General features: G+C 56.6%; 1 protein-coding gene across 1 annotated transcript in view; it reads right to left on the bottom strand.

Annotated features, from left to right (window-relative positions):
- Positions 1-24,326, bottom strand: part of HMCN2 (hemicentin 2) — a 33,333-nt gene extending 9,007 nt beyond the window's left edge. Inside the window, exons 1-43 of the mRNA XM_071574295.1 lie at positions 24,092-24,326; positions 23,104-23,174; positions 22,026-22,184; positions 21,678-21,800; positions 20,723-20,894; positions 20,278-20,384; positions 19,943-20,063; positions 19,585-19,848; positions 19,275-19,419; positions 18,913-19,034; positions 18,550-18,822; positions 18,321-18,462; positions 17,579-17,706; positions 17,317-17,430; positions 17,015-17,164; positions 16,169-16,363; positions 15,865-15,960; positions 15,397-15,521; positions 14,991-15,135; positions 14,737-14,849; positions 14,319-14,475; positions 13,975-14,138; positions 12,655-12,781; positions 12,411-12,519; positions 11,967-12,136; positions 10,029-10,148; positions 9,712-9,873; positions 9,218-9,499; positions 8,494-8,661; positions 8,215-8,328; positions 7,934-8,020; positions 7,244-7,435; positions 6,679-6,852; positions 6,196-6,309; positions 5,821-5,963; positions 5,497-5,647; positions 5,052-5,270; positions 4,824-4,937; positions 4,570-4,757; positions 4,278-4,397; positions 672-711; positions 385-575; positions 228-309 (exon numbers count right to left, since the gene is read on the bottom strand). Of these exons, the coding sequence (XP_071430396.1) occupies positions 228-309; positions 385-575; positions 672-711; positions 4,278-4,397; positions 4,570-4,757; positions 4,824-4,937; positions 5,052-5,270; positions 5,497-5,647; positions 5,821-5,963; positions 6,196-6,309; positions 6,679-6,852; positions 7,244-7,435; positions 7,934-8,020; positions 8,215-8,328; positions 8,494-8,661; positions 9,218-9,499; positions 9,712-9,873; positions 10,029-10,148; positions 11,967-12,136; positions 12,411-12,519; positions 12,655-12,781; positions 13,975-14,138; positions 14,319-14,475; positions 14,737-14,849; positions 14,991-15,135; positions 15,397-15,521; positions 15,865-15,960; positions 16,169-16,363; positions 17,015-17,164; positions 17,317-17,430; positions 17,579-17,706; positions 18,321-18,462; positions 18,550-18,822; positions 18,913-19,034; positions 19,275-19,419; positions 19,585-19,848; positions 19,943-20,063; positions 20,278-20,384; positions 20,723-20,894; positions 21,678-21,800; positions 22,026-22,184; positions 23,104-23,174; positions 24,092-24,326 (6,388 nt within the window). The remainder of the gene's footprint in view (positions 1-227; positions 310-384; positions 576-671; positions 712-4,277; positions 4,398-4,569; positions 4,758-4,823; positions 4,938-5,051; positions 5,271-5,496; positions 5,648-5,820; positions 5,964-6,195; positions 6,310-6,678; positions 6,853-7,243; positions 7,436-7,933; positions 8,021-8,214; positions 8,329-8,493; positions 8,662-9,217; positions 9,500-9,711; positions 9,874-10,028; positions 10,149-11,966; positions 12,137-12,410; positions 12,520-12,654; positions 12,782-13,974; positions 14,139-14,318; positions 14,476-14,736; positions 14,850-14,990; positions 15,136-15,396; positions 15,522-15,864; positions 15,961-16,168; positions 16,364-17,014; positions 17,165-17,316; positions 17,431-17,578; positions 17,707-18,320; positions 18,463-18,549; positions 18,823-18,912; positions 19,035-19,274; positions 19,420-19,584; positions 19,849-19,942; positions 20,064-20,277; positions 20,385-20,722; positions 20,895-21,677; positions 21,801-22,025; positions 22,185-23,103; positions 23,175-24,091) is intronic.
- Positions 24,327-25,878: the final 1,552 nt, after the last annotated feature.

Here is a 25,878-nt window from a genome sequence, read left to right as displayed (position 1 = left end):
CAACGTGTGTTGGGCACCCCCATACCTATCCCCATAAGTCATGCATAGGCCCCCACTCTGCAGGACCATAACTCTGTGCTCCAGACCCTTCTTTGGAGGTTTACAGGTCCCACCAATCCCAAGGAAGGATGCAGGGATGCTTCAGCTCTCTGATCCCCCAGAGCTTGTACCATCCTGCAGGACCCTCTGATGGCACCCATTTCGCTGCACTGCTGGGGCCACACTACCTTGGACACTGACATGGAAGCTCCTGCTGTCCTCCCCAGCAGGGTTAGTGGCCAGGCAGGTGTACAGGCCAGCATCAACCACCTACACAGCCAGGAGAGGGAAAAATTGAGGCACAAAAAGAAAATGCAGGTGGGGAGAAGAAAGAGTAGCTCTTACCTCAGTGCTCTCAACATGGAGGGTGCTCTCATTCCCTGACATGAACCAGGGCCTTGCCAGCAGCCGCCCATCCTTCTCCCAGGTGACAGTGGGCATGGGGACACCTGTCACCACACATGTCAACTCCAGTGGGGTGCCCACAGCGATGGACATCTCAGTGGGATGGGACGCAGCCTCGACACGGGGTGGCTCTGCAGGGCACGTGGCAAGGCAGGAGAGTTTATCCCCTCATTGCTCCCAAAAAATTGGCTACGCTGCCCTTCCCAAATGTTAGGGAGATGACACACCCATCACCAGAAGTCTGAAGGCTTTGCTGGCCTCTCCCACCTCGTTCACCACCAGACAGGAGTACACTCCTGCATCAGCTGGCCCCACGGCTACCAGGCTCAGCCGTGGGCCACTGGGCACCTGGTCACTCTGCCTCCCCAGGGGCTCTCCATCCTTCAGCCAAGCCACCGCTGGTGCTGGGGACCCCGTGGCTTCACAGGTGAAAGTGACATCAGAGCCCTCGGCCACCATCTGTTCCTCGCTGCTGTCAGAACTCTCCAGGACAGGGGGCACTGTGGAGGGAAGGGTTCCCTTTACAGGAGCTGTGGGAGTAGAATTGGATGCCCACGCACTGGGGATGTGTTTGGCAGTTCCCTGGTGTCCTGAGAACACTCAAAAGTGGCTCAGCCTCCCTGGAGGATGCTACTCTGGGTCTGCTTTCAGGCTGGTCCTGCCCTGCTCGATCCTCACCAAGCAGGTAAGGGATGGCTCAGGACCTTGCTTAGGAACAGGCTGCAATGCACATCAGGTGCTCTGCCAGCAAAATCAGTGTCTGGGTGCTCCCCACTGCTCTTCCCAAACTCCAACTGTCCCATACCCTGTATCTGCAGGACGAAGCTGTGATCAGCCACCCCTGCCTGGCTGGAGATAACACAGGTGTAGAGCCCGGCATCAGAGACTTGTGCCTGGAAGATCCTAGCCCGTGGAGTGGGGCACAGGGATGGGGAGGAGACATCAGCTCTGAGTGACCTGCTGCTCCCCAAGGTCATCATGCTGACACTCAGCCACCTTGAGGTGCAGCCATGGCCATCCCTGCTCGCAAACCTGGGTACCAGCCCCAGAGCCTGTGGGGCATCACACCAGGGTCACTTCTCACCGGAGGACGTGCCCAGCTGAGAGCAGGGTGACACGGGGGGACAGGCGGAGGGGCAGCCCGTCCTTCAGCCAGCTCACGTGCAGCGGAGGGGACCCCCGTGCCCAGCACTCCAGTGTCACCACTGCGGACAGGACTCCACGGACCACCTCCGAGTCACCAGCATCTCTCTCGATGGTAGGAGGGACTGGGTGGGGAGACAGAGGGGTTGATGGGGTTGTCAGGGGTGAGTGGCCCTGGGACTGCCCCGCAGGTCCCAGCCCTGCTCACCCAGCACACTCAGCGTGTGCAGCTTCGTGTCTTCGCCTGCGCTGTTTCGAGCCAGGCACGTGTACGCCCCTGAGTCGGCAGCTTGGAGCCCCTCAAGGAGAAGGGAACTTCCATCTGAGGACATCCTGGGTGGGAAGGACAGGGCAGTGATCTGTGTGCCCATCCTTAACATTCCCATGGGGTAGAGGTGTTCTGTGCTTGGTTGCAGCCCAGGCTGTGGGTTCTGGTGCTTGCTGCAAGGCCAGGGCATCACCTGGGGCCCTGCCAGGGTGACAGTGACCATGCCAGGGTGGCACTGGACATCAGGGCTTGACCCAGGCTGATGTTCTCTCAGCAAAGAGCTGGCATGAGCATGTCCCAGACCAAGCAATGGGAAGAAGCAGCAGAGCTCAGCCTGCCTTGCATGGCAATTTTGCACATGGGGAAACTGAGGCATGGACAGGGCTGTGCCATGGTCAGCCCCGGGGTGGTGCCCCCAGTCATACTCACCGGGCGTGCGAGGGGGGCTGCAGTTCCAGGGGTCGCCCATCCTTCAGCCAGGAGATCTGGGGGGTGGGCTGCCCCTGTGCCTGGCACTCCAGCCTCACCCCACTGCCTTCCAGCACGCTGTGCTCACTGGGGACCCCCACACTGGTGATCTGGGGTGCCACTGCACCAAGAAGAGAGGGATGCTGAGGGAGAGCAGGGGGAGGAAGGCTCCACTCCAAAGGAGGCCCACAGAGACCCAGCTGCCTTGAGGAGACCCTACCTCGCACCAGCACCACAAAGTCCTTTCGTATCCCGGGCTCCAGACCCCGTGCCAGGCAGGTGTATCGGCCCTGGTGGAAGGGCTGGAGCGGGCTGAGCTGGAGCTGGGCCCCCCCAGACACCAGACCCTGCTCTGGGCTGCTCTCTGCAAGGAGAGAGGGTGAAGGGCGCTCAGCAGCACTTTTCCACCAAGCTCTCCCCAGGCTCATTGTTGTGCTCCCCACTTTCCACCCTCACCCAGGTTTGGGGACACCTGTTAAAGCAGAGCAGGGGCTTTGCAGTGTGCAATGCTGGAGCTTCACAGGAGAAAAGAGCCATTGGTCTGGGGGCAAACCCCTGTCCCAGCAGGTACCCCAAGGGCTGATAATTAGAAATCTCACCACCACATCCCTCCATTAAGTTTCATATCTGCATTACATTGCTTCAAACCTCAAGGATAAGTCTATCTCATAAAAGGAAAACACCAACTCCTTCATGCTCTGCCTCCTCTCTGTGAGCTCCTGAAGGTCTCTTGCAGCAGGATTGGAATTGGAAAACCGAGACAGGGGAACAGCAGCAAGGTGGGGGATGGCAGCCCAGGACACCGTGCTCCTGTGCACATACCCAGCGGGATCCCATCCTTCAGCCAGGTGACAGTGGGCACTGCCACACCAGTGACTTGGCAGGTCAGGACAAGAACGGTCCCCATGTCAGCTTCAAGTGTCTCCTGCTGCAGGTCCTGGATGCCTGGAGGCTCTGAGAAGGAGGAGCAGGGATGAGGATGTGAGCAGGAACACACAGACTGGGGTTCACTGTTGGTTCCTTGGTATGTGCTCTGGGAGGCAGAGCTCCCATCTAAGCCCTCACACTCACCATGGACATTGAGGATGAAGCGTTTCTCATCCTGGCCAGCCACATTCAGTGCCACACACGTGTATGTGCCTGAGCTGGAAAGCTGCAGGTGATGGAGCTGCAGCACTCGTGAGCCTGGAAGAAGTGGAAAGCAGAGCAGAACCAGGTCACAGCCACCATGCCAGCAAGCTGACTGGGACTCCAGCAGCCAGCCAAGCTCTATGCAAGAGGAATCTGGCCATCAAAGTCTCCCTTTGAAGTCTGAGGCCTCACTCTGCACAACAAGAAAGGGCACTGAGCTCCTGGGGGATGGCAGCACAGAGTTTTCAGGATGCAGCCGTTGGAGCCCAGAGGAGATAACTCTGCAGCGCATTGTTAGCACGTGGTATGGCCAAAAGTCTCAGCCTGAGTCCCACAGGCAGCACCCAGAAAGGGGGATTTAGGGAAGTTAGAGCCCAAGCCTGTGCCAAGACCCAGGGGACAGGCTACCAGCCTTGCTTATCCCAGTGTACCTGCTGTGACAACCACCTCCTCACTGAGCCGCAGGATGTGGCCATCCTTGTACCAGGCGATTTCTGCAGCCGGGTGGGACTGGATATCGCACACCAGCGAGACGCTGCCATTGATGACGCCATTGATGCTTTCAGGATTTGTGTCCACAATCCAGGGAGCTGCTGCTCCAGTGCATCCCAAAAGACAGTGCCAAAGGGGAACCATCACCAGGGAGGCTGAGCTCTCCCCCGGAGGAAACACACACTGAGCATCTCGCCTGCTCGGAGCATGCGGCACCTCGACCTCCTTGCTCAGAGTGAGCGTGACAAGAACAGGGGGAGCGAGGCAGCCAGTTCCAGAGCCGCGGGAGACTCCAGCTGGGGGAGGAGGAGAAGGGGGGTAAATCAGTGACCCACAGAAGGGGAGGTGCCTTACCCTGCACAGCAAGGGCAAAGTGCTTCTCAGCTGACCCAGCTGGGTTCTCAGCCACACATGTGTATCTGCCAGTGTCACCTGCCTCCACCGCGGCCACCTGCAAAGGGGGAACAGAGCCACACTGATGGCTGTCTGGAGCCAGGGAGCTGTTGGGACTCCCATGGGGACCAAGCTCCTGGTGAGACCAGGACAGCCTTCTTGAGGAGGAAAGAGCACCCCACATTCCATGTCCCTCCTTGGAACGTCCACCTGCCCAGGGTGACACTGACCTGAAGGACCATGCCACCCTCCAGGAGCTGATGCCGTGGGCCAACCACTATGGGGTCATCATTCTGGAACCAGGACACCGTGGGCTCTGGGTGCCCAGTAGCTTCACACTTAAAGCGGACAGTGCCATTGATAGTGGCTGTCACCTCCTCAGGCAGGTCCTCTGTGCCACCATGGATGGCCGGGGCAGCTGGAAGCAGGTGGTTATGGGGCTGCCATATGCCTCCATCCAATATCCCCCTGGCCCTGTACTCACTCAGCACCTCCAGCTCGTAGTGCAGACGGTCCCGTCCCGCAGCATTGGCCGCCTCACAGGTGTATCTGCCCGCATCCTCCTCCCGCACTGCCGGCAGCTGCAGCACCCGGCCCCCTGCAGCACAGGGCAGCCTTGGCACAGGGGACAGGGACAGATCCCTGGACTGTTCCCTCCAACCTCTCCACACACCCCTAATGCAGCCCAGTGACCCCACAGGTGCCACATTACCTAACAGCATCAGCACCCCTGGGCCGGGGGAGAGGGGCTCTCCATCCTTGTACCAGGTGAGCTGAGGGGGTGGGATGGCACTGGTGTCACAGTAGAGTGCGGTGGGCTGGTTGAGGACAGCCTGCCGGTGCTCTGTCACCTCCCCATCCTGGTCTTCCTCACGGTAGAAGATCTCCAGAGCTTCTTTGGGACTTGTTTGCTGCTGGAAGAGTGGGGGCACTGCAGAGATAGACTGTGATCAGCTGTGGGTAACAGAGACTCGCCCCCAGGTGCAACCACAGCATCTGCCCAGGCCTGACTAGGGCCAAGCAGATGCTATTTTCCAGCAGGCACAAACTTTTTTCCTGATCGCTCTGCTCTGATCTTACATGGAACCCCACCAAGGACCCCTCCTCTTGCTGAGACACCCACTGCTCTGGGTGCAGAGTCTCCACCCAGGGCTCACCTTGGACATGTACAATGAAGTCCCTGTCATCTTCACCCACAGGGTTGGTGGCCACACAGGTGTAGTGCCCCGAATCTGAGACACTGGCTGGTTTGATCTGAAGGACCTGCCCCTCACTGAGGATTTGGAGGTGTCCTGCACTTTCCAGAAGCTGCATGGAGACCCCAGTACCAGGGCAGGGAAGAAACAGAAGGGTAGGAGGAGGATTACACACCCAGGAGCAGGAGCAGCCCAGCCAGCCATATAAAGAGTATCTTCTGACTCCATCCACCTGGAACAGTTCCCAAACCAGCAGCTCCTCCCTGTTTACAGTTAGGACCTCACCTGCTTGTCCTTGTACCACCGGATGATTGGCTCAGGCACAGCCCAGGTCTCACACTCCAGCATCACTGTGCTGTTGACTTTGGTTTTCACCTCTTTCACAGTAAATTCCCCCAAAGGGTCATCTCTGGCAATCCAAGGAGGGACTAGTGAGAAAAGAGAACAGAGCTGGGATGAAAAAAGAGCCCCCAGCGTCCTTGCTCTGCCCTAATCAGTGACAGGCAGCACCTCAGGGCACTGCTGACACCCAAAGATGGACCCTGAATGAGTGGTGTTTCTCAGGCATCTGTACTGAGACGGGAAAGGGAAAGGGCACTGGCTTAGTTACAGTGGAGAGGTCACCGCAGGAATTAGGAAGGACATGGAGAGCTCCTGTACCCAGGACCTTCACATCGTAGTTCTTCACAGCCTCCCCATCTTCGTTGGCTACGATGCAGCTGTATGTGCCTGCATCCTCTTCCTGGGCATTCAGGATCTGCAGCCCTTGACCACCTGGGCAAAGGGAGTCTCCTGAGAGGGTCACTGCTCACAGCCACAGCTGTCTAACCCCATACAGCACCTGAAAGTATCTCAAGGAACCTGCTGATCACCCACAAGCCTGGCTGAAGGGGGCCTAATGCCAGTTCCCAGGCTTATAAAAACCAGCAATGAGAAGGTTCTAGCTATTACAAGAGGATGCAGCACATGGAAGAGCAGCATCTACCTGATGGTCTTAGCCCCTTGGATCCTGCAGGATGACAACTCACCATCTCACTCCCCTGGACCACAGCCAGACCAAGATAAGGCCCTACTCCCACACCCCCAGGCATGCAACAAGAGGCTACCACAGTCATGTAGAGACAGTGGACACCATCACAGTACCAGGGAGCAGGAGGATATTTGTAGATGCTTCGAGAGGAACCTTGTCCTTGAGCCAGGTGATGTTGGGAGATGGGTATGGTGGAGCCTCGCAGACCAGGGAGATGGGGTTGTTGATGATCACTGTGACTTCTTCTGCAGCAGTATCATGGGCATCTCCAGCAAAGGTGGGAGTGGCTACAGAGATATATTTGTGTGACACATCAGCATTAGCACCCCCTTAGGCGTCCCAGTGCTTCATCCGCAAACTAGAGAGCATGATCCAAATTCAGGGAGTTGGACTTGGTCACAGCATGTGCCAGCTTCAGTCTCTGCTGCCCTCTAAAAACATGGGGAACACAAAAACCATAATCCCCCTTCCCACAAGCCAGCATCAGAGATGGATCCTGCACTAGATGGACACTTCATGTTCCTCCAAGAAGTCTCACAAGGGCTTTGGGACAGGTCCAGGACCTTATGCCACACTGCTGGCTGCAGAACTAAGGGATCCTGACCACCTATCTGGGGCAGGCCATTAAAATCCTCTAACTCTGTTTACACCTGAGATTTTGCCTCCACCCACACATACCCAAAACATCCAGCAGGTAGTGCTTGGCTTGGTTTGCCACAGAGCTGGAGGCCACACAGGAGTAGCGGCCAGCATGAGACAGGGAGGCTTGGGGGATATGGAGCACAGAGCTATCAGGGGAGATGGAGAAGATGTCTTCACTGGGAAGAGGGTGGTTGTCTTTCAGCCAGGTGATCTTTGGTTGTGGGTTGCCTGTGTAGGGTGGAAAGAAGGATTTGGCCTTCATGTAAAGTTTTTCCATGTGTGAGCACAGCCTGACCAGGGTCATTGCACTGGAGCTTTTCTGGAAAGCAGGGGCATCAGCCCAAGTCAAAATTATCAAGATCTGGATCAGGCTTTTAGAGGCAGCTGGATGAGCCAGAAAGAAGAAAGAGAACTGTCCTGAGTGGGAGGTGATTAATTATTCCCATCACTAAAGGAGAAACCAGATTAGAGGAATTTTAGCTCCATTTGGGAAACATTGGAGCTTACGTTGTGGAACAAGCTCCTCACGTGGGAGTCCCCACCCTAGAGCTTCCTGGACAGCTCAACTGCAGAGGCAGGAACTGTCCCAGAAAAGCTCTTCAGACGATTTCTCATGTCTTCAGTTGGAGTCACGTTTATTTAATGCCCCAGAGGGAGACTGAGGTCAGTTCCTGAACCCCATCTCCTACCTGCTCATGCCACCTCCCCTCCCTACTCAATGCTCACCTGCAGCCAGGCAGGACCAGGTGACAGGATGACCCTCAGACACTTTGAATGTCTCTTCTTCACCTGCATTCTCAATGTGGGGAGGAACTAGGAACACAAGCCACCAGGGACCTCAGCAGCTGGCCAGCCTCGCTGAGCCTCTGAACTCACATCTTGAAGCACAAAAGGCTCAAGCGCTGCAGCTCCCAGCATGTCCAGTCTGAACTCATGCCTATTACTGCAAGGGTGGAGCTCTGAAATCCCACCAGGAATCCTGCAGCAGACAGAGGACCCCTCCTTACCGAGGACCTCCACGTAGAAATGCTTCCTGGCCTCCCCAGCTATGTTACTGGCCAGGCAGGAATAGTGGCCACCATCCTGTGCTCGTGCATTGGTGAGTCTCAGCAGCCAGCCCCCTGAAAGCACAAAGCAGAGAGGTCTCAGGGCCCTGATCCAGGCACCAACAAATACCAGCAGTGTTTCTGTGGGGCTGGAGCTCCATCATAAATTTAAACTCATAAGTGTTGGGGGAAAATATGTTCCTAAAGCACTCAATCTCTCACAGAATCCAGATCCCTGACCTGAAAGCACGTGCATGTGCTCGCTGGGGGTGACAGGAGAGCCATCCCAGAACCAGGTGATTGTGGGCTGGGGAACACCAGTGGCCTCACAAGTCAATGTCAGGGATTCTTGCAGCGAGATGGTGACATTGGTTGTCAATCCTGATCCTTGAATGAACTCAGGAGGAACTGAGGATGCAGAAAAGATAGACATCCATTTGCAAAGCACACAAGACACCAAAGGAGCAAAGCAAAAGGGGAAAACTGGGTGAACCTGGCTTTTTCCCACCTTCCTGCTTTGTAGAGTTTGAGGACACAAACCCAGAAGGACCATTAGCATCACCTGCAGTTGTCAACTTTGAAGGTGCTATGGGACTGTTGACCCACAGCAAGTATGTGCCACTTACCTGCACAGCTGAGCCCAGGCTCACAAGTGTGACACCAAGCTGGCCACACACCCGGAGCCACCTCAGGCCTTTTATAGCTCAAGTTCAGCTCATGAGGTTTCCCCAAGTCCTTGGGTAGGACTTTATAATATGTGAGATGATCTGCTGTGTTGCCTAATGGACTCAGTTCTACAGCTAAACCTGGAGCATAACCCTGCTGAGCCAAGACCCAAGACCTTCTTCATGCTTGGTTGTGTAAGATCTACTCCACATCAGGTTGCTCCATGTGGGACATCACCACCCTCCTGATCTTGCCTGCATCCAGACCCTCCAGCCAGCAGCCGATCCCACATCCTTACCATGCACCACAACATCAAACTCCCTCTGCTCCTGCCCCTCTGCATTGGCCGCCAGACAAGTGTAGCGTCCTGCATGGGCCACCTCTGCCCTGGGGATGTGCAGCCGCCTCCCTTGCTCCGTGAGCAGTAGCCTGTCCCTGCCAGCCAAGGGCTGCCCATCCTTCACCCACGTCACCGAGGGGGGTGGCATCCCCATGGCCTCGCACTCCAGAACCGTCTGGCCACCCTCGATGACAGAGACCTTCCTTAGGGTGTTGCTGCCACCCTGGACTCTCGGCAGTGCTGTGGGCAGAGGGACACAGGGTGGAGAGGATACTGTAGCAATTCCCTTGGCCATGCACACATGGAGGGGCAAAGCCAGCCCAGGTAGCAGCATCTCTTCCAAAATGCACGAGACAATGGCTTTTGGGTCAGCTGGACCTTGGACTGAGAGGGGTGACAACATCTTCAGCCACTCCCATGAGTCCTCTTTGTCTCTGGGCCCCCCGGCTCACCATGCACCTCCAGGTGATGCTCCTTGCTGCTGCTGCCCACGGCATTCCTGCACTCACAGGTGTATGTTCCCTTGTCCACCAGCTGTACCTTCTCCATGTACACCATGCTCCCTCCCATGGACACCAGCTTTGGGCTCCCAGGATGGGTGGAGAGGGGCTCACCTGCCCAGGAAAGGGGACAGCAGCCTCCTCTCAGGCTCCCACCAGGACCAGTTCCCACCCAGAAGTGGGATACTGCTCAACAGACACATTCCTTGCTCCAAGGAGACCAACATCTGGGTCAACACATGTGAGAGGGCTGAGGAGCAGGGCCCTACCATCCTTCTGCCAGCTCAGGGTGGGGAGGGGGATCCCATGGCACTCGCAGGTCAGCCTGACAGGCTCCCCCTCCAGGATGGACACAGCCTCAGGTTCTGCCGAGGAGAAGGATGGAGGCACTGCAGGGATGAAAGGAGTAGCTCATTAATGGAACCAGACAAGAGGAGAAGGGCAGCTCCTCACTGGAGCTCCATCCTGCTGGATGCACACCACCTGCAGCTTTGCTGGGTGCCACACAAAAACCAGCAGGACTCCCCTACCCTGGCTCCATGTGGAAACAATAATCTTGTCTCTCCAGCCAAGGGGGGGATAGTTTTAATTGCATGTGGCCCACAGCAGAGGATGACTAAGCATCCCACGCCAGGCACACAAGTAGGCCAAGGTCAAGTTGGCCAGACACAGCCTTATTAAGTAGACCTGCTCACTGGGAAGGTTACCCAACTCTTTCCATTATCAGATGCTGTTCTCTGTTGCTCATAAATACAGCTGGCTGGAAAACAGCAACTCCTTCCCATGAGGGATATCAATTTGTAGAAGAAAAACCCCAACACCCAGAAACCCCTGAAAAACAAAAACAGCAGAACCCAAACAATCCACCCGAGCCAGGACGGCAGACGTGCAAACATTTCCCTGGGAAGAGATTGCAGGAACAAGCCCAGACCAGGAGAACTGGATTTTCTCCACTCCCTGGCTACCTGCCCTCAGGACTTCCACCAACTGGCCTAGAGCATCCCTGAGAAAAGCCAGACCCTGGCTGAGCCCCTGGCACTGTGGATGTGCTGAGTGGTCTGGGAGGCTGCAGAGATGCTCAGATCAAATGAGAAAAAGTGTCCAGTGGCCATTGTGGCAGCAGTTCTGGAGCCACCACTGGCATCTCCCCAAGTTGAGCAAGGGGAGAGAAGGGGAAGGATACCCACAGTGACCACTGTAGTGATGGAGTGCAAATAAAGGACAAGAAAGTCCTGGCAACAGCAAGGAAATTCCTTCAATCTTCTGCCCAGATTTCAAAAAGACACCACTCCTGCTTCATCACTGAAATTTGCCTGAGCACTGGAGGCAAACATCTGTTTCCCCTCTTCCCCCAGCCTGGTGGGGGTTCCCTGACACCTCCAGCTGTGTCATTTTGCAGAGTGTTAATATTTTGGTTTGGTGTTTTCCAAACGAGTCAACTACCCCAGGTACATATTTTAAATATAAAACTGGGGTAACATACAGCCTATCTATGCATATACATGCACTATAGATATATATATTTGCCCCTGATGGGCTGTTTCAGCTGCAGTGGCCCTTACCCCACACATGGAGGTTGTAGTGTCTCTCAGGGTGGCCGGGCACCTGGCACATGTACCTGCCCACATCCTGCACGGTGACTCGTCCAATCTGCCCAGACAAGCAGGGACACTAAGCTGCTCTGCAGCAGAGCTGGGCCCACACAGCCTTTCCGTGGAAGGATTTTGTGCCAGCAGAAGGCATGGGGATGGAATCAGGGTGGGAATGGTGCCGAGTCATGGGGTGGGACACTCCTTCCCTCTGCACTCACTCTCTCTCAAGGGTGAGGAAGAGGAGACAGAAGTCTTCCAGCCCCATTTCCCCTACCATCCCCTACAATATTCCAAAACATCACCTGGAGCACAGTCCCCTCTGTAGACAGCTGCACACCTGGCTTTGGTGTGAGCAAGCTCCCATCCTTCAGCCAGTGGGACCCCTGAGTGGGGATCCTGGGGGTTGGACACTCCAAGGTCACTGTCTGGTTGACGATGACAGTGACATTCTCCTCCTCACCCATGGTGGTGAAGGGCACTGGAAAACAGATCAACAGGGCAACACCTTTCCCAAGCCAACCCCTTTGGTCCCCCCAGCCCTGTGAGCTTGCCAGGTGCCAGCAGAGCAGTCCCATAGTCCCAAGCATTGGGTTTTGCCCCGGGTGCTGTGCTCACCATGCACCAAAACCTGCACCTCTGCCTGGGCCATCCCTGCCCAGTTGCTGCCCTGGCAGATGTAGAGCCCTTCATGACCAAGTCCCACATGGGTGATCAGCAGAGTCCCACCATCCTCGGACACCACTGCATCATCCCACTCGCCCAGAGGATGCCCATCCTTCAGCCACCTGCAAGGAAGGGGACAGGCAGCAAGTCCTTGGTCTGGCCTGTCACCACCCACCCCCCATCTCTGCACACCAAAGGGGTGAACTGTGGAGTTCTGGCAGCAAGGACTGTCTTCTTGTCACCTGGAATTGGACTGGCAGTGCCCAGATGGGTGGAAAGAGGATAGCAGAGGCAAGAAGGAATGGATGCCTCCTATCCTAAGGGACACCCCAAGTGAGGGGTTGCTATCCCACATCCTGGGATGACAGACAGGATCCATCCCTCTGCAGTACTCACCGGATCTGGGGTGGAGGGATGCCCATGGCATGACAGTCAATCCTCAGAGAGGTGTTGGCAACAGCTGTCAGGTGACCTGCCCCATCACCAATCCACAGCTGGGGGGGAGCTGGGGGGAAATGGGACCTCAGGCTGGGACCACCTCAGACACTGAGGATGTGGGAGCAGCCAAGGGCTTGGAGGATGGAGGATCCCAGTTGTACACTAAGTCCTTGGAAGGAGTATTTTAAGCAGGGATGTGTACCTTGGACATTCAGGTTGTAGCTGAGTGAGGTGTTCCCTGCAGTGTTCGTGGCTGTGCAGGTGTAGAGGCCAGAGTCTGTCACCTGGAGCTTGGCCAGCCGGAGGGACCCCGAAGGGAGGACACTGTAGTTTAGGGGAGAGGGAACAGAAAAGATGGATGGGAAGAACAGCCATGTCATCCATTATATACCCTGGGCAAGAGCAAAGGGCTGAGACCTCACCATCACCTTGAGACAGCCAAATGAAAGTCCCCAGGGCCACCTCCTGTGCAAGGAGGGTCGCAGAGCTGCCCATGGGGGCAAATTCCCTTTGCTCAGCCCCTGCATGAGCTCAGCACGAGGCAGTGCATGAGCCCAGGGGATAAAAGGGAATGGGGATCCCCACGGATCACAGCCCCTGCAGCTGGAGCTGGACATGCTCTGCTCCCAGCCCTGTCTGTGCTCCACAGACATAACATCATCTCAGCCCATGACTGCAGATTCCTCCTCGCATGCTCCCATAAATCACCCACCACATGAGAACAAGCCAGCTGAGACGTGGGGAGCATCACAGGGCAAGCAGGAGGACCCAGGGGAAACCAGACATGAAAAATAACAACAAGGCAACACAGTCCTCCAAGAAGAGCAAAACCTAGATGCCTTCCTGCTTCCCCAACCCACAGCAATTCTCAGGTACAGGGAAAAAAGTGCTGAACCCCAAGAGCCAGGCCCATGAGTTTAGGGAACCCCTTCCAGCATGGTGCTAATGCACTGAGAAAGCACTGGAAGACCAAGATAGTGGACAAACACATATCCGTTCAACCATTCACCAGGTTATTTTCTCCACAAAAATCACATTAAACGACTGTTCTATGGCTATCATGGGCTTCAATGTCATCAAGAAGTCCATTTTTCCCTCTAGAAGCCACTGGAACTGAACTGGCCTCAAAACCCACATTCCAGCGCATACAAAGCCAGTGCTGGGTTCACAGCACTGGGGCACAGTGGCCTTGCCATCAGTACCATTGTGTAACTCAGCCTGGAATACACCTGGAGCATGTCTAAAGCATACCTAGAACACACCTAGAGCATGTCTAAAGCATACCTAGAACACACCTAGAGCACACCTGGATAATAGGAAAAAAGCCTGGTGCTCTTTGAGGAGAGCAGAGCTAATGTACTGCTCATCTGCCCACACTCCTGCATTGAGCACTGGCCACTTGGTGCCAGGGATTCCCTTCACATCTCCCTGGCAAGCAGCTGAGTCCCTTCATGGACCTGACATCACTGTGAAGAGTGAAAATCTCCAGAGACCATGGCCCCAGCACCCACAACCCTCTTTACCTTGTGGTGACAAGAGGCAGTGGCTGGGACTGTCGGCTCCACACCACTAGGGGAGGGGGATAGCCTTGAACCTCACAGGGCAGGGTGGTCTCCTGCCCAAGCACAGCCAGGATGGTTATAGGGTCTGATGCCTGTGATCCATTCACGCTGATCCTGGGCTTTGCTGGATGCAGAGGGAGCACAGCTGATGCAGGGACACTTCAGATGCCCCACAGCCCTCATTGCTTCTCTTCCCATCCTGCAAACCCATCTGGAACCTGGATAGATGCTCCAAAGAAGCCACGGGTGTTCCCAGGTCATGCTGTCCCACCCAGGCCCCTCTGGAGCAGTCCTGGGCACTCACTGCTGATGGAGAGCTGCACCTCCTGGCTGGAGAAACCTGCTGTGTTGGTAGCTGTGCAGAAGTAGGTCCCAGCATCCCCAGGAGAGGGTGAAGGGATCAGGAGGGTCCCATCAGGGCCAGGGTGATATTGTGGACTCAGCAAAATGGGCTCTGTGCCCTGCAGAGGGAACGGAAGGGATAAAGGAAGACAGCAGAGACTCCCATGAGCTGAGCACCTCAAGGGTGAGGAAAGGGCTCTGGACCCATCAGAGCAAGCCATGTCCTGGTCCCAGCTTCCCATGGCACTTGGTGCCACCTTCCCAGGCAGCCACAGCCACACTGGAGAGCTACACTCCCTCCAAACACATCACCCAGCAGCTGAGGGTGACCCAAAGCAGGCTGGTGGGGAGACAGCAGCCTGCCTGTCCCTATCACCTACCTTTGCCCAGGTGACCGTAGGGGGAGGCACGCCGGTGGCATTGCACCACAGGGTGACAGCCTCTCCCTCGGTGGCAGCGACAAGGACTGGGCCAAGCTCAATGCTGGGAGGAACTGGGAAGGAAGAGAAGCACCTCATCCTGCGTGGCCAGGGCCAGGTCTCCACAGAGAGTGGTGCATAGCTGCTTATGGAGCACAGAGAGCACCTGCTCCTGGTCACCATGGCACTGGGACAGCCAGAACCCTGTCACTCACCGTGAATGATGAGGGACACGTCCTGCCTGTGTGAGCCGAGGGTGTTGGTCACCTCACAGGTGTACATCCCTGCATCCCCCTGAGATGCCTGGTCCATGTGCAAGCTCCCGTCAGCCCGGATGGAGTAGTGGTCACCTGTGGCCACCTGAACATAAATAGAGAGAAGAAAGCAAGACAGACAGAGGGGTAAAACATCACCTTATTGCTGTGTATTTGGGGCACATCTAGAAACTGATCCTTGAGCAACAGAACATCCTGATGTGGTGAAAAACCCACATTACCCTCCCAACACAAATGCTCCCCCTGGCATCTTTCACCAGCAGCTTTGGCCTGTGAGGGAGTGACACCCATCTTGCAAAGAAGTCCACCCACCCACCCACCACCCCAACAGGCATGGAAGCCTCACCATCTGCCCATCCTTCAGCCAACGGCGGGCTGGGAATGGCCTCCCAGCCAGGATCACACAGGGCAGTGACACAGGCTGGCCTGGGAGCGCATGGACCACAGGGGATGCAAGAGCTATTTCTGGGGCTGCTTGAAAAGGAAACAAAATTAATTGGTGACAAACTGGCCAGGAACACTCAGAAGAATGGATCTGGATCACTTTTTTGCCAAGGTCCAGATCCTGGCTCTGTACAAGGTGGCTCCAGCATTTATCTCCCCCAAGAATCTGGGGATATTTGCTGCAGTTTAGGTTCAAGCACATGTCAGTATATTGAGCCAAAGAGGTGGAAGGGCATTACCCAAACGCTGTCCTGGAGTTTGCTGAGCATTCCCTACAGCCAGCTCAGGAGCAGATGTGGCTGTTCAGGTCTGCCACTCGCTCACCACTGGCACAGAGAACATCAATACACCAAAGCATGGAAAAGCAAACCGTGTCCGGTTACTGTGAGCTTGACCTCTGCTTGGATTTTCCCAAACTCATTCTGGGCTTCACAGATGTAGATGGCTTGGTCATCCAGCGAGGTACCTGGGGCATGGGGGGGAGCAGCCTGAGCCTAGTGGAGCTGGAGAACCCTGAGGAAGCTCCAGGATGGGTGACACCCCCCTCCCCTTCCCTCACACCATCTCCAGTGGGGAACAGACCTTGCAGCTCTGGAGGTTTGTAGCCTGTTGCAGCACAGCTAAGCTTGCACAAGTTAAAAACACAGAAAAATACATGCACACTTGGCTCTTACTGTTGATGAGGAGCTGGGCAGCCTCCAGCTGGCTGGAATCATCCCATGGTCCCTGCCAACCCACCACAGGCTTCCCATCCTGCCGGGACCAGGTGACCTGTGGTGGGGGAGATCCCTCAACGCGGCACAGCAGGCTCACACTCTCCCCAGCCATCACCTCCATGTCACCAAGGGGCTCAGGAAAGTGAGGGGCAGCTGCAGGAGAGAGCAGTGGAAAAGGGGCTTACGCAGGTCTGGAATCCCAGCTTCCCACTCTGCACAGCCAAGCCTGGAGAAGGGACAGGGCTGCAAAACCCACGAGCCAGGTGCCCTGACAAGTTAAAAAACTGACTTAGAGCACTTGGAGCTTTTCCAAAGCTGCTGGTGCCCTTGCAGTTTCTGTTCCTTCCAGTTGCACTCAGCATCCCTCAGCTCAGCAAAACCTCTTACACTTTTCCATCTTTAACTGCTTCAAGCCCTACTGCCCCCAGCTCAGAGCCTTCCCTCCTCCTCCCCATGCTCTTCCACCTCTTCTGCTTTTAGTGGAAAGCCCTGAGCAACAGTCAAGGTACCTGGAATTCCAGACACACAGAAGTCAGGCTCCACCTCTGCCTAATCACACTGATAGCAGTTTTCATGCCTAGCTGGGTCCCAACCCATCATGTCCCCATACAGTAACAACTGCACTGGCTTCTGCCACTTGCTGAAACTCTTCCATCTTCCCAACGCCTAGAAATCCTGTCAGGTTTCTACCTGCTTGTACCAAGCACCAACACCCCTGCACTGGGAAGCCCGGAAGGTGGGGGCAAAAGGAGGCTTGGAAAGCAGCAAGTAGGAGCTGAGCCCAACAGGAGAGTAGGGACTTACACCCCACGTCCAGCAGGGTGCTGTCGAAAGCGACTCCGGCCTCGCTGAGAGCCTCGCAGCCGAACTGCCCCGCATCCTCCTCCCGCACTTCCTGCAGCCTCAGGACGGCACGCTGGGTGCCGGGTGGGAACGTGGCCATCTCCTGCTCGTCTGCCCCGAGGCCCCCACATCAGCACCCCGAGTGCCTCTTTGGGTCCCTCTCACTGTCGGGCCAGCGGATCCCGCGTGTGATGTCTCTGCAGGGCAGCAGAGGGACTCCAGCACATGGAGGGGATCTGCTCCCCAGGTCCTCTCAATCTCACCTTTGTACCACACAATGTGGGGTGGGGGTGCCCCCGAAACCCAGCACTCCAGGGTCACGTCTTCTCCAACCAGCACCTTCAGGCTGGGTGTCACCGCCAGGATGGCAGGAGGCTCTGTGCCATGGGGAGAGACAGCTTCAGTCTCCAACAGCCATGTCACTCACACCAAGGGGACCAGGGAGCCCTGGGACCTGCCCCCCAACACTCTCCATCCCACACAGCCCCACTCCAGGTGTGCTGCTGGCCCACAGAGAGCAGGTACCGGTGAACTCCAGAGTGATGACTTGCTCATCCCAGCCCAGTGCACTGCTGGCATAGCAGCTGTAATTCCCTGCATCCTCTGGGACAGCAGCCCTGATGTGCAGGGTACCCTCAGCATCCCTAAAAACCCTGTGGCAAATGGGGAGAGAGAGGGAGAAATGAGCTCTGTGAAAGCAGAGATGGAAAATGTGTTGATATAAATGAGTGGGCTTCAGGCCATCCTGCACATGTGGTAAGTGCTGGGCATGTGATGGATGTGGGTCAGCACTTAGAGCCAGCTCTGTCAGCTGCTGCAGGGAAGGACTTTGCTTTGAACCAGTTAAAAGCACTGAGAATTGTGCCTTTTCATCTTCCAAGTCAAAAAACCTTCCCCAAATATCCACCCCAGCACTCACAGCTTGACACAGGCAGGAGGTAGAAGGCAAAAAGCACAAGAAATTAAGGGGAAGTACAAGGAGTATTTTGAGACTTGAGCACACACCAGGTGTGCAAAGCACCCAGAGCACCCTCGGTGGGGACGGTGACCTGGATAAGACAGGACAACTTAAAAATAAATACATGAAATTAAGGCCAGCAGTGTGCCAAGCATTGCAGGTACAAAGGCTGGGATACTGCAATGGCTCCCTCTTTCCAGAGCTATGGCAGCTCCAAGCCACTTTTCCCTCAGGCCGTACATCCCTGCAAGGAGAGCATCATCCCCATGGCACAGGGAGGATGGGGGTACACAGATCTCCACAGGTTACCTCTCATCCTGCTCCAGTGCCCAGCCCCAGTGCTTCCAGGTGGTGTGGGGCAGGGGGTGACCCCCGGCTGTGCAGTTCAGCTGCAGCTCCTGGCCCCTGCTGAATCGCTGGGGACTGGGGTCCACCTTCACCCACGGTGCCTCTGCACGGGGTTGGAGCAGGGCTCAGCCCCTGTGTGCCAATCACCACCTCTCCTTGGGGCCATGGTCCCACAGGGGGCAAAGCCTACCTTGAACAAAGAGCCAGAGGGAGGCAGTGGCAGTGCCGTGGGCACTGTGTGCCACACACTCGTACAGGCCCCCATCGCCCGGCCGGACACGGCTGATCTCCAGTGAGCGGTTCTGCAGCAGCCGGGTCCGGCCATCCCCTGGCTGTGCTGACTTTCCATCCCAGCTCCATGTCAGGTTGTAGGGCACATCCCCCAGAACCAGGCAGGACATGACTACGTCTTGGCCTGGTGAAGCTGTGATGTTGCCCAGGGCTATGACACGTGGTGGTGGCTCTGCAAAACACAGGACACCAGGGTGAAACGAGCCTGTGCCCAGCCACAGACACAGAGAGGGTACCAAGGCTTGGCACAAGCAGCCCCTACCTGACACAGAGATGTAGGCACGAGCCCATGTCACCCCAACCTTGCTCGTGGCTGTGCACTCGTAAAACCCTTCATCACTCTTGGACACTGCAGGGATCAACCAGCTGATGTGCCCTGAACTCCTAGAAAAAGGGAGAGATGAAAAGGTGGGTCACCCCTACCTTGGGACTGCTACGTCACCACCCCAATCCTAATCCCTGAGACTTCTTTCCATCTGAGTCAGGCAAAGGTGTGCACCCACACTGCCTGCAGACATGGCCCTTGGGATTTTTGGTTTGGGATGCTCAGAGCTTGCAGGAGCCAGCACACAGCATCCCCCTTGCGTCCCTCATGGAACTCACTGGGCCATACCAGAGACTCACCTGAAAATCTGCTCTTCCCTGAGCTTCACCCTGCCTCGGCTGAGCTGCAGGCGGAAAGGGACCTCACTCTGTGCAGAGCAGGAGATCAGCTGAGGGTCACGATTATAAGCCTGGGTCTTGCTAGAGATGTTCACTTTGGGCAGACCTGGAAGTATTAGGAGACATGCACACACATAACACCCTTCAGGAGCTCACTGGGAACTGCACTGGGAAGCAGAATGAAAAATGGGTTTGGAGAAACCAAAGGAGAGGCAGTGCTGGAGCCTCTAGCCCCCACTCAGCACCCATGGGGAGTGTGGGTTCCACTCACCAGGGACCACACTGGTGTAGGTGACCCCAGAGAGGCGGTGCAGGGGGTGGCCCTGGGCATCTTCACCCTTCACCTTCAGCAGAAAGTCACCTGGAGGGACACGGAGCAGTGAACCCACCCAGAGCTGCCCAGAGGAGGAGTTGGAGAGGGGCCACACAGGCAGTGAGAGCAGGACATGGCCAGAGGTGTTAAAGAGCTCAATCTCCTGCAAGCGCCCAGGTGGCCTCAGACCAGTGCAGTTCACCACCACAGAGATGGGCAGACCTGGAAAGCAGGGAGAGAAAAAACAAACAACCACATTCCTGGCTGCAAGATGCCCAGGTGCAGCATCCAGCCTCCTGGGCAGCACCAGCCTCACCCTGCACCGGCTGCTCTCTGAGCTGGCTGGCATCAAATTCAGGCTGGGTGGAGAAGCTGGCTTGAAAATTAACGTTGCTGATGCCTGTGATCCTCAGTGAGTGGCGGCCACTGCTCCGGGTCTGGAAGGAGATTGAGAGGCACATGGTGAGGGCAGGGAAAGGGAGATGTGATGTGATGGGAAGGGAGGAGGTGGCAGCTGGCCCCTTCCAGCCTGCTCACACATCCTTTGCCTGCCTGGAGATGGATGGGGAAAGCTGACATCTGGAAAAGTCTGGCCAGTTAAATATCCATCAGGGAAAGGCAGAGGATGTGCAGGGTCTGCCACCAGCCTACCGTGACCAACCACGTCCCTGGCTCATAGGGCTCCACAGCCACCACCAGGGCTGAGTTGGGGATGCTGAGAAGTTCCTTCAGACCTCGGCCTTTCTCCAGAATTTTTCCTGCAACAGTAAGTGAACCTCTGGGTTGAGCAACCCAGGTCCATCCCCTGGTCCTGCAGCAGATGGAAGCCCTCCCCCTGGGAGCTCAGGGCAGTGTAGAGCCCATCACTGCTCACAGTGAAGACAGCAGGGAAAACCCTCCTAAAGACAGAGGAAAAGCCATCCCAGGAGGGGAGCAGGGAGATGCACTTGTTGTTAACTGAGGGCTTTGTAGTTCATCCCTTTTTATTTGAGTTTTCAGGGCAGGGATTGGTGAACCCCTTTTCCTGCTTCTGACCTGAGGTCTCTCTGGGAAGCAAAGCATCACCCCGTGCCATCCCTTTCCCTTGTGTTCCTACCTGCTGGATCCTGGACCCTGATCGCTGGGGCAGGGCCACTCAGGGAGATGGTGACCTCCCTCAGGCTGGGGTCAAAAGGGACCGGCCACGTGTGCTCCCCACCATCCTCATGGTCCGTGGACAACAGGTGGACCTTGGAAGCCTGTATGGCCTCTTCCACCCACTTCAGCACCTGGAGGCATGTGGAGGATTAACCTGGATCTCCCCTCACCAACAGGCATGGCCATTTTGGGGCCACACTGGGGCACTCTGGGGCTGTGTTGCACTGTGTCAAAATCTCAGGCACAGCTGCAAAGCAACACCCAGGCAAGGGACCAGCACAGTCCATCAGGTGCCAGCATGAAGGGGCTCAGGGACAGATGGGCAGAAAGTGATGGCCCTGGCTGAGCCCCTCAAGAGGGCCCAAAAGGAACTGTGTAGTTTGGTGTAGTTGTTATTGTCAGGAGGCTCCTGCTCAGCTTCTTGGAGTAGTGTGTTATTAACCACCAGGTCACTCATGGAGACAGAAACCATCAAAGCATGACTGCTGGAGCCTGGGCAGGGGCTCTGCTGGGAGATGCTGCCCAGGAATGAGCAGAAAAGCACTTAGATATTCCTTAAGCCTCCAAGATTTCATGCCAGTCAAGAGCTCCAAGAACAGGGACAGGCAGAGAGGCTCCTCTCCCTGTGATCAGGGCCCCCACATGATACCCAGGATGCTGAGAGTGACAGCAGCGCCCCCGCTTCAGCAGACACTTCCTCTCCTCACAGGCAGGAAGGTCAGTTCATCCCAAGGATTCCACAGGCAGCCTTCTCCATCACCTGCTCCAGCTTTGGGCTAAAGTGGGGCTCCCAGAGCAAACTGGAGGTGCCTTGGGCACGATTCCCCACAGGGAGAACAGAAGAGCTCAGCTAACTGGGCTGGACCACACACCCTTCAGCCACTCCGTGTGGGAGCAAGGGGGTCCTCACTCACCTCTGTCACCTGCTGCTTGTCCAGGTGGAAGATCTGTCCAGAGCTAGTGGCAGCGATGCGCTCATACACACGGTACCCGGGGTGGGTCCTGTCCCCACAGTCCCCCGTCAGTACAAACACCACCTGCCACAGCAACAGCCCCTATGGCATCCCACACAGCCACCAAGTGCCTGTCCAGCCCAGGGAGGGGACACAGCCAGCATCCCAGCACCTTGAGTCATGTGAGGGATGCAAAATCCCCACCACTACCAGGCAGCACAGGGGGGTTATCGCTGTGCTTCACTGATGTGCTGCTGCAGTGCCCCCCAAGCCCACTGTTGTATGAGGCCAGTGGGCAGCACCTCTCACCTGGGTCTGCTTGTGCTGCAGCAGTCGCAGCAGCTCCTCCTGCTCCTCATAGTCCTTGGCCCGAGCATCGGAGAAGACGTAGATGAAGGAGCCGGGATGTGAGATCTCCACAGCCAGCCTGATGGCTCCCACGCTCATCTCCGGGCAGTCCCCTCCGCCCTGTGGCACACAAGGGATGTGGCACAGGCACCAAGCCACCCAGTGCTCAGTCCTTCCCTGCTGAGCTCCTGGCAGGATCCCACCCAGGGTCTGCTCATGGGGAGGAACTACACCTGTTTGCTGGAATCAGCCCAAAGCAGTGTGATGGAACTGCAGGGACACAGGATTACACAGACTCGTCCCTCTCTCATTATCAATGGTGATTAAACCACCAGTCTATAGATCCAGGCCCACAGAAGCCACTGTTTTCCTACAAATACCTTTAGCAGGAACATTTGTGCCCACCCCAACAGCAGAATCAGCCACCCCAGAGAAGTGCAGGGGCATAGGGTGGATCAGCTCCCACCTCCCCAGGGCTTGGCATCCCAAAGGGCTGGGAAACCATTTGCAGTCTCAGTGTTACACCTCCTGCCAAAACAGCTGCATCTGAAGGGAAACATCACAGGGATTTAGCAATGCACAGGAGGCAGGGCAGGAATGGGGATGGATAAAGCAGGATTAAACTCCCAGGGAAGATTTTCATCTGGCAGAAAACAGATGAAATTGTTTTTTAAAAAAAAGATTTAAAAACTCATTTTTCAAGGAGCACTTCTAGAAGAAGAGATTTCTGGTTCCACAGAGAATCTGTGCAAACTCTCCTGGGGATACCATCTCCCTTTGGGACAAGAGCTGTGAACTGGGAATGCTCTGCCCTGTTGCAGGACCCTGGGGTACAACACCAGCATTACCCACACTCTCCACTTCCACCCCAGTGTGAGCAGCCCCCAGCCTGCCTGGCTCAGCCCTGAGCCCCCACCACGCTCCCCAGGGGATGAAGAAATCACACCTGGAACCATGCAGTGTTACGTGTCCCACCAAGTGCCACGTGCCAGGCACTGAGCCAGGCCTGGCACAGCACCGTGGGGCTGAGGATGCCTACCTGGACATGGAGCTCCCGCAGGCGCTGCTGGAAGAGCTGGGGGTCCGTGGTGAGGGTGGCAGGTCCCACCTCTGCAAGGACACCAACACCATCACCTCAGCACCAGCCTCCTGCAGTGCTACCTGTACTACCAGTGCTCCCAAGCACCCACTCTGGTTCAAACACCTGTGAGACTCAAGATTCACCTGTGAGACTCAAGACTTGGCACCAGGTGAGAAATGGATTTGGGCAGACTAGCCACATGCCCATACTGTGACCATTTGTGCAGACCATTCCCATGGTCAGGAATTCCTCCCAATGTACCAGGCATTCCCAGCAAGGGTGAGCTGCAAACCCAGCACCCTTTTCTCCTGGGAAAGGCTCCCAGCAAAGCAATACAGAAACCCATTCACTGGCTCTCCCTCCTCCCCTGTCTGGCTCCAGTGGTTTTCATTCAGCTCAGTGTTTCTGCTGAAAATAAAGTCTGGGTCCTGCTCTCCTGGTAAGAGGTTGGGGCTCTTTTGGGGAACAGCTGCTTTTTAATGGATGTGCACAAAAAGCCCAAGGCAAAGACAGGGACAAAAAGAAACGATTCTGATGTGGTGGTGAATTACCAAAACCTCTTAGGGAGTGGTGCTTTTATTGACATGACCTGGAAGCACATTATGGACTTCTACAGAAATGCTCCCACCATGGAAAGATTGGAACAGGATGGAGGTAGAAGAGCCACCCACCACTGGGTGCCAACATCCCTGGGTTTAATATAGTGGAAAGAGCTCACCCTGTGCCTACAGGGTGGCTTGTGTACAGGAGCCCCAGCCCAGTTCCATATCCTCAACTTGCAGCCATCCCCATTACAGCAGTCACCAGGGCATTAAAAACAAGGAGAAGTGACTGTGCAGGCACTTTGGAAGTGCACATTTCAGCCTCAAATCCAGCCAAAATCGCACACCAACTCCCCACAGCTCCCTCCCTGGCAGGACACATCCTCACCCTGTCCCAGACATACCTGGGTCATGGAAAGGGACCAGAGCATAATTGCTGATGGGCTTCGTGCTCCTGCTGAGTGTCCGCTCCAGGATGCGGGAGGCTCCATCCATCACCTGCACCAGGTCGTCGTACATGGAGCCAGTGACATCGAAGACAAAGGCAAGAGTGGCCCACCCTGCGCTGGGGGGCCCCTCGGCGAGACTGGGGGCCAGCAGCAGGCAGAGACCCAAAAACACCCCTCCGTGGGGTGGCATCGTGGGGCAGGCCCTGGGGAGCCAGGGACACCCTTTCTGTCCTTGTCCCAGTCCTTCCCGCAGACCCCGCTGGGCACTGTCCCCGCAGTAGGGAGGGACACGGCGTGGAAGGGGCCACACGCGGCGGGGACAGAGCAGGGACCCCGGTCAGGGAACGCCCAGCCGTCCGCAGCTGCGGACCTGCTCCTCCAGCGTTCAACTTCTGGGAGGGACAGGGACGGAGGGAGGGAGGAAAAACCGGACTTTTGGAGCCAGCGATGCGGCAGGGAGGTGGGTGGGAGCTGGAGCATGTCAGGATGGGGATGCAGGGATTGGGAAGCAGATCCTACAGCCCATAGGATTGTCAGAAACACTGGCCAGGCCCCCTGGCCCCTCGCCCGGGCTCACAGAGACCCCACTCTGCGGGGGGGAGCCAGGGGTTAGGGAAGGACATGGGGGCTCGAAGCTGAGCACCTGTGGGGAAACCCTGCCAAACCCTCAGCAGGGGGGAAGAGACAGCTGCGAAAGGGACCCCAGGAAGCAAACTCCCCCTCTGCGAGGCAAAGGGCCCCCCTGGAATGTGGATCCACAACGGGGCTGGGGGGCCGAGGGGCTCTGGAGAGGCTCCTACGGGCTCAGCAGCGCAGCTGCCCCAGGAACAGGGAGAAAACAGCCATGCGAAGTACAGACAAAGCCGGAGCCAGGACATGGGCTGGGACAGGCAGCGCTTGGCCGGGACAGGCAGCCCTTGGCTGTGAGGGCTGGCTGGGGGTGTAGAGTGTTTCCTGGCTCCCCTTGAAGCGGAGTGCTGAGCTCATGGCTGCTCTGGAGGATGCTCTCTGCTCTTGCTCAACTACCCCGCAGAGGGACCCAGGGAGCAGCCACAGCCAAGAGCCGGCTCCAGGTGAAGCTGAGCACCGAGGGCTGAGCACCTCCTGCACCCCCAGCACGGCACCAGCCCCAGCCCTGCTTCTCTCAGACACAGGGGCTGAGGGACATCAGAGATTACCCATCTCATGGCCCACACACAGGACCCTGGGACCATCCAGTGCATCCTTCTGCCCCGTGTGTCCCTGAAACTCGGGCTCAGCTCAGCCCAGCCCAGCCCAGCCCAGCCAGGACACCCCCCCCCGTTGCAGCAGGGCCGTCTAGTGGCCTTTCTCTTTCCTGTCCCACAGCCAGGGCTGTAGCCTTGCCTGCACAAAGCCCCTTGTCTCCCCCAGGCCTTGCACTCCCAGCCCCACACATTCACTGCAAGCTGGAGGAAGTCCCCCACCCCACAGTGCCACCAAACCTACCTTACAGCACCCCCAGTCACCAACCTGCACCCCAGTTCAACACTTCCCCCCACCGACAAATTAATCCCACCCAGCCCTTCCCACAATCACCAGTGCCCCGAGTCCCTGCACTTGTGCTAGCTGGGCTTTAACCCTTTCCTTTCTGGGGGTTAAGGCACAGCCTCTGAGCAACCAGCGTGGTTTGGAGCCCATCCTCACCCGCTCCCTGGCACAGGGAAATCACCGGGTGCCCCCACCATGTGCTGGCACAAGGCACCTCTGGACAAAACCCCCTG

The sequence above is a fragment of the Pithys albifrons genome, chromosome 20 (genome assembly GCF_047495875.1).
Source record: "Pithys albifrons albifrons isolate INPA30051 chromosome 20, PitAlb_v1, whole genome shotgun sequence".
NCBI lineage: Eukaryota > Metazoa > Chordata > Aves > Passeriformes > Thamnophilidae > Pithys > Pithys albifrons.
Note: the sequence above shows the minus strand (reverse complement) of the source record. Positions and strands in the feature narration are given on the sequence as shown.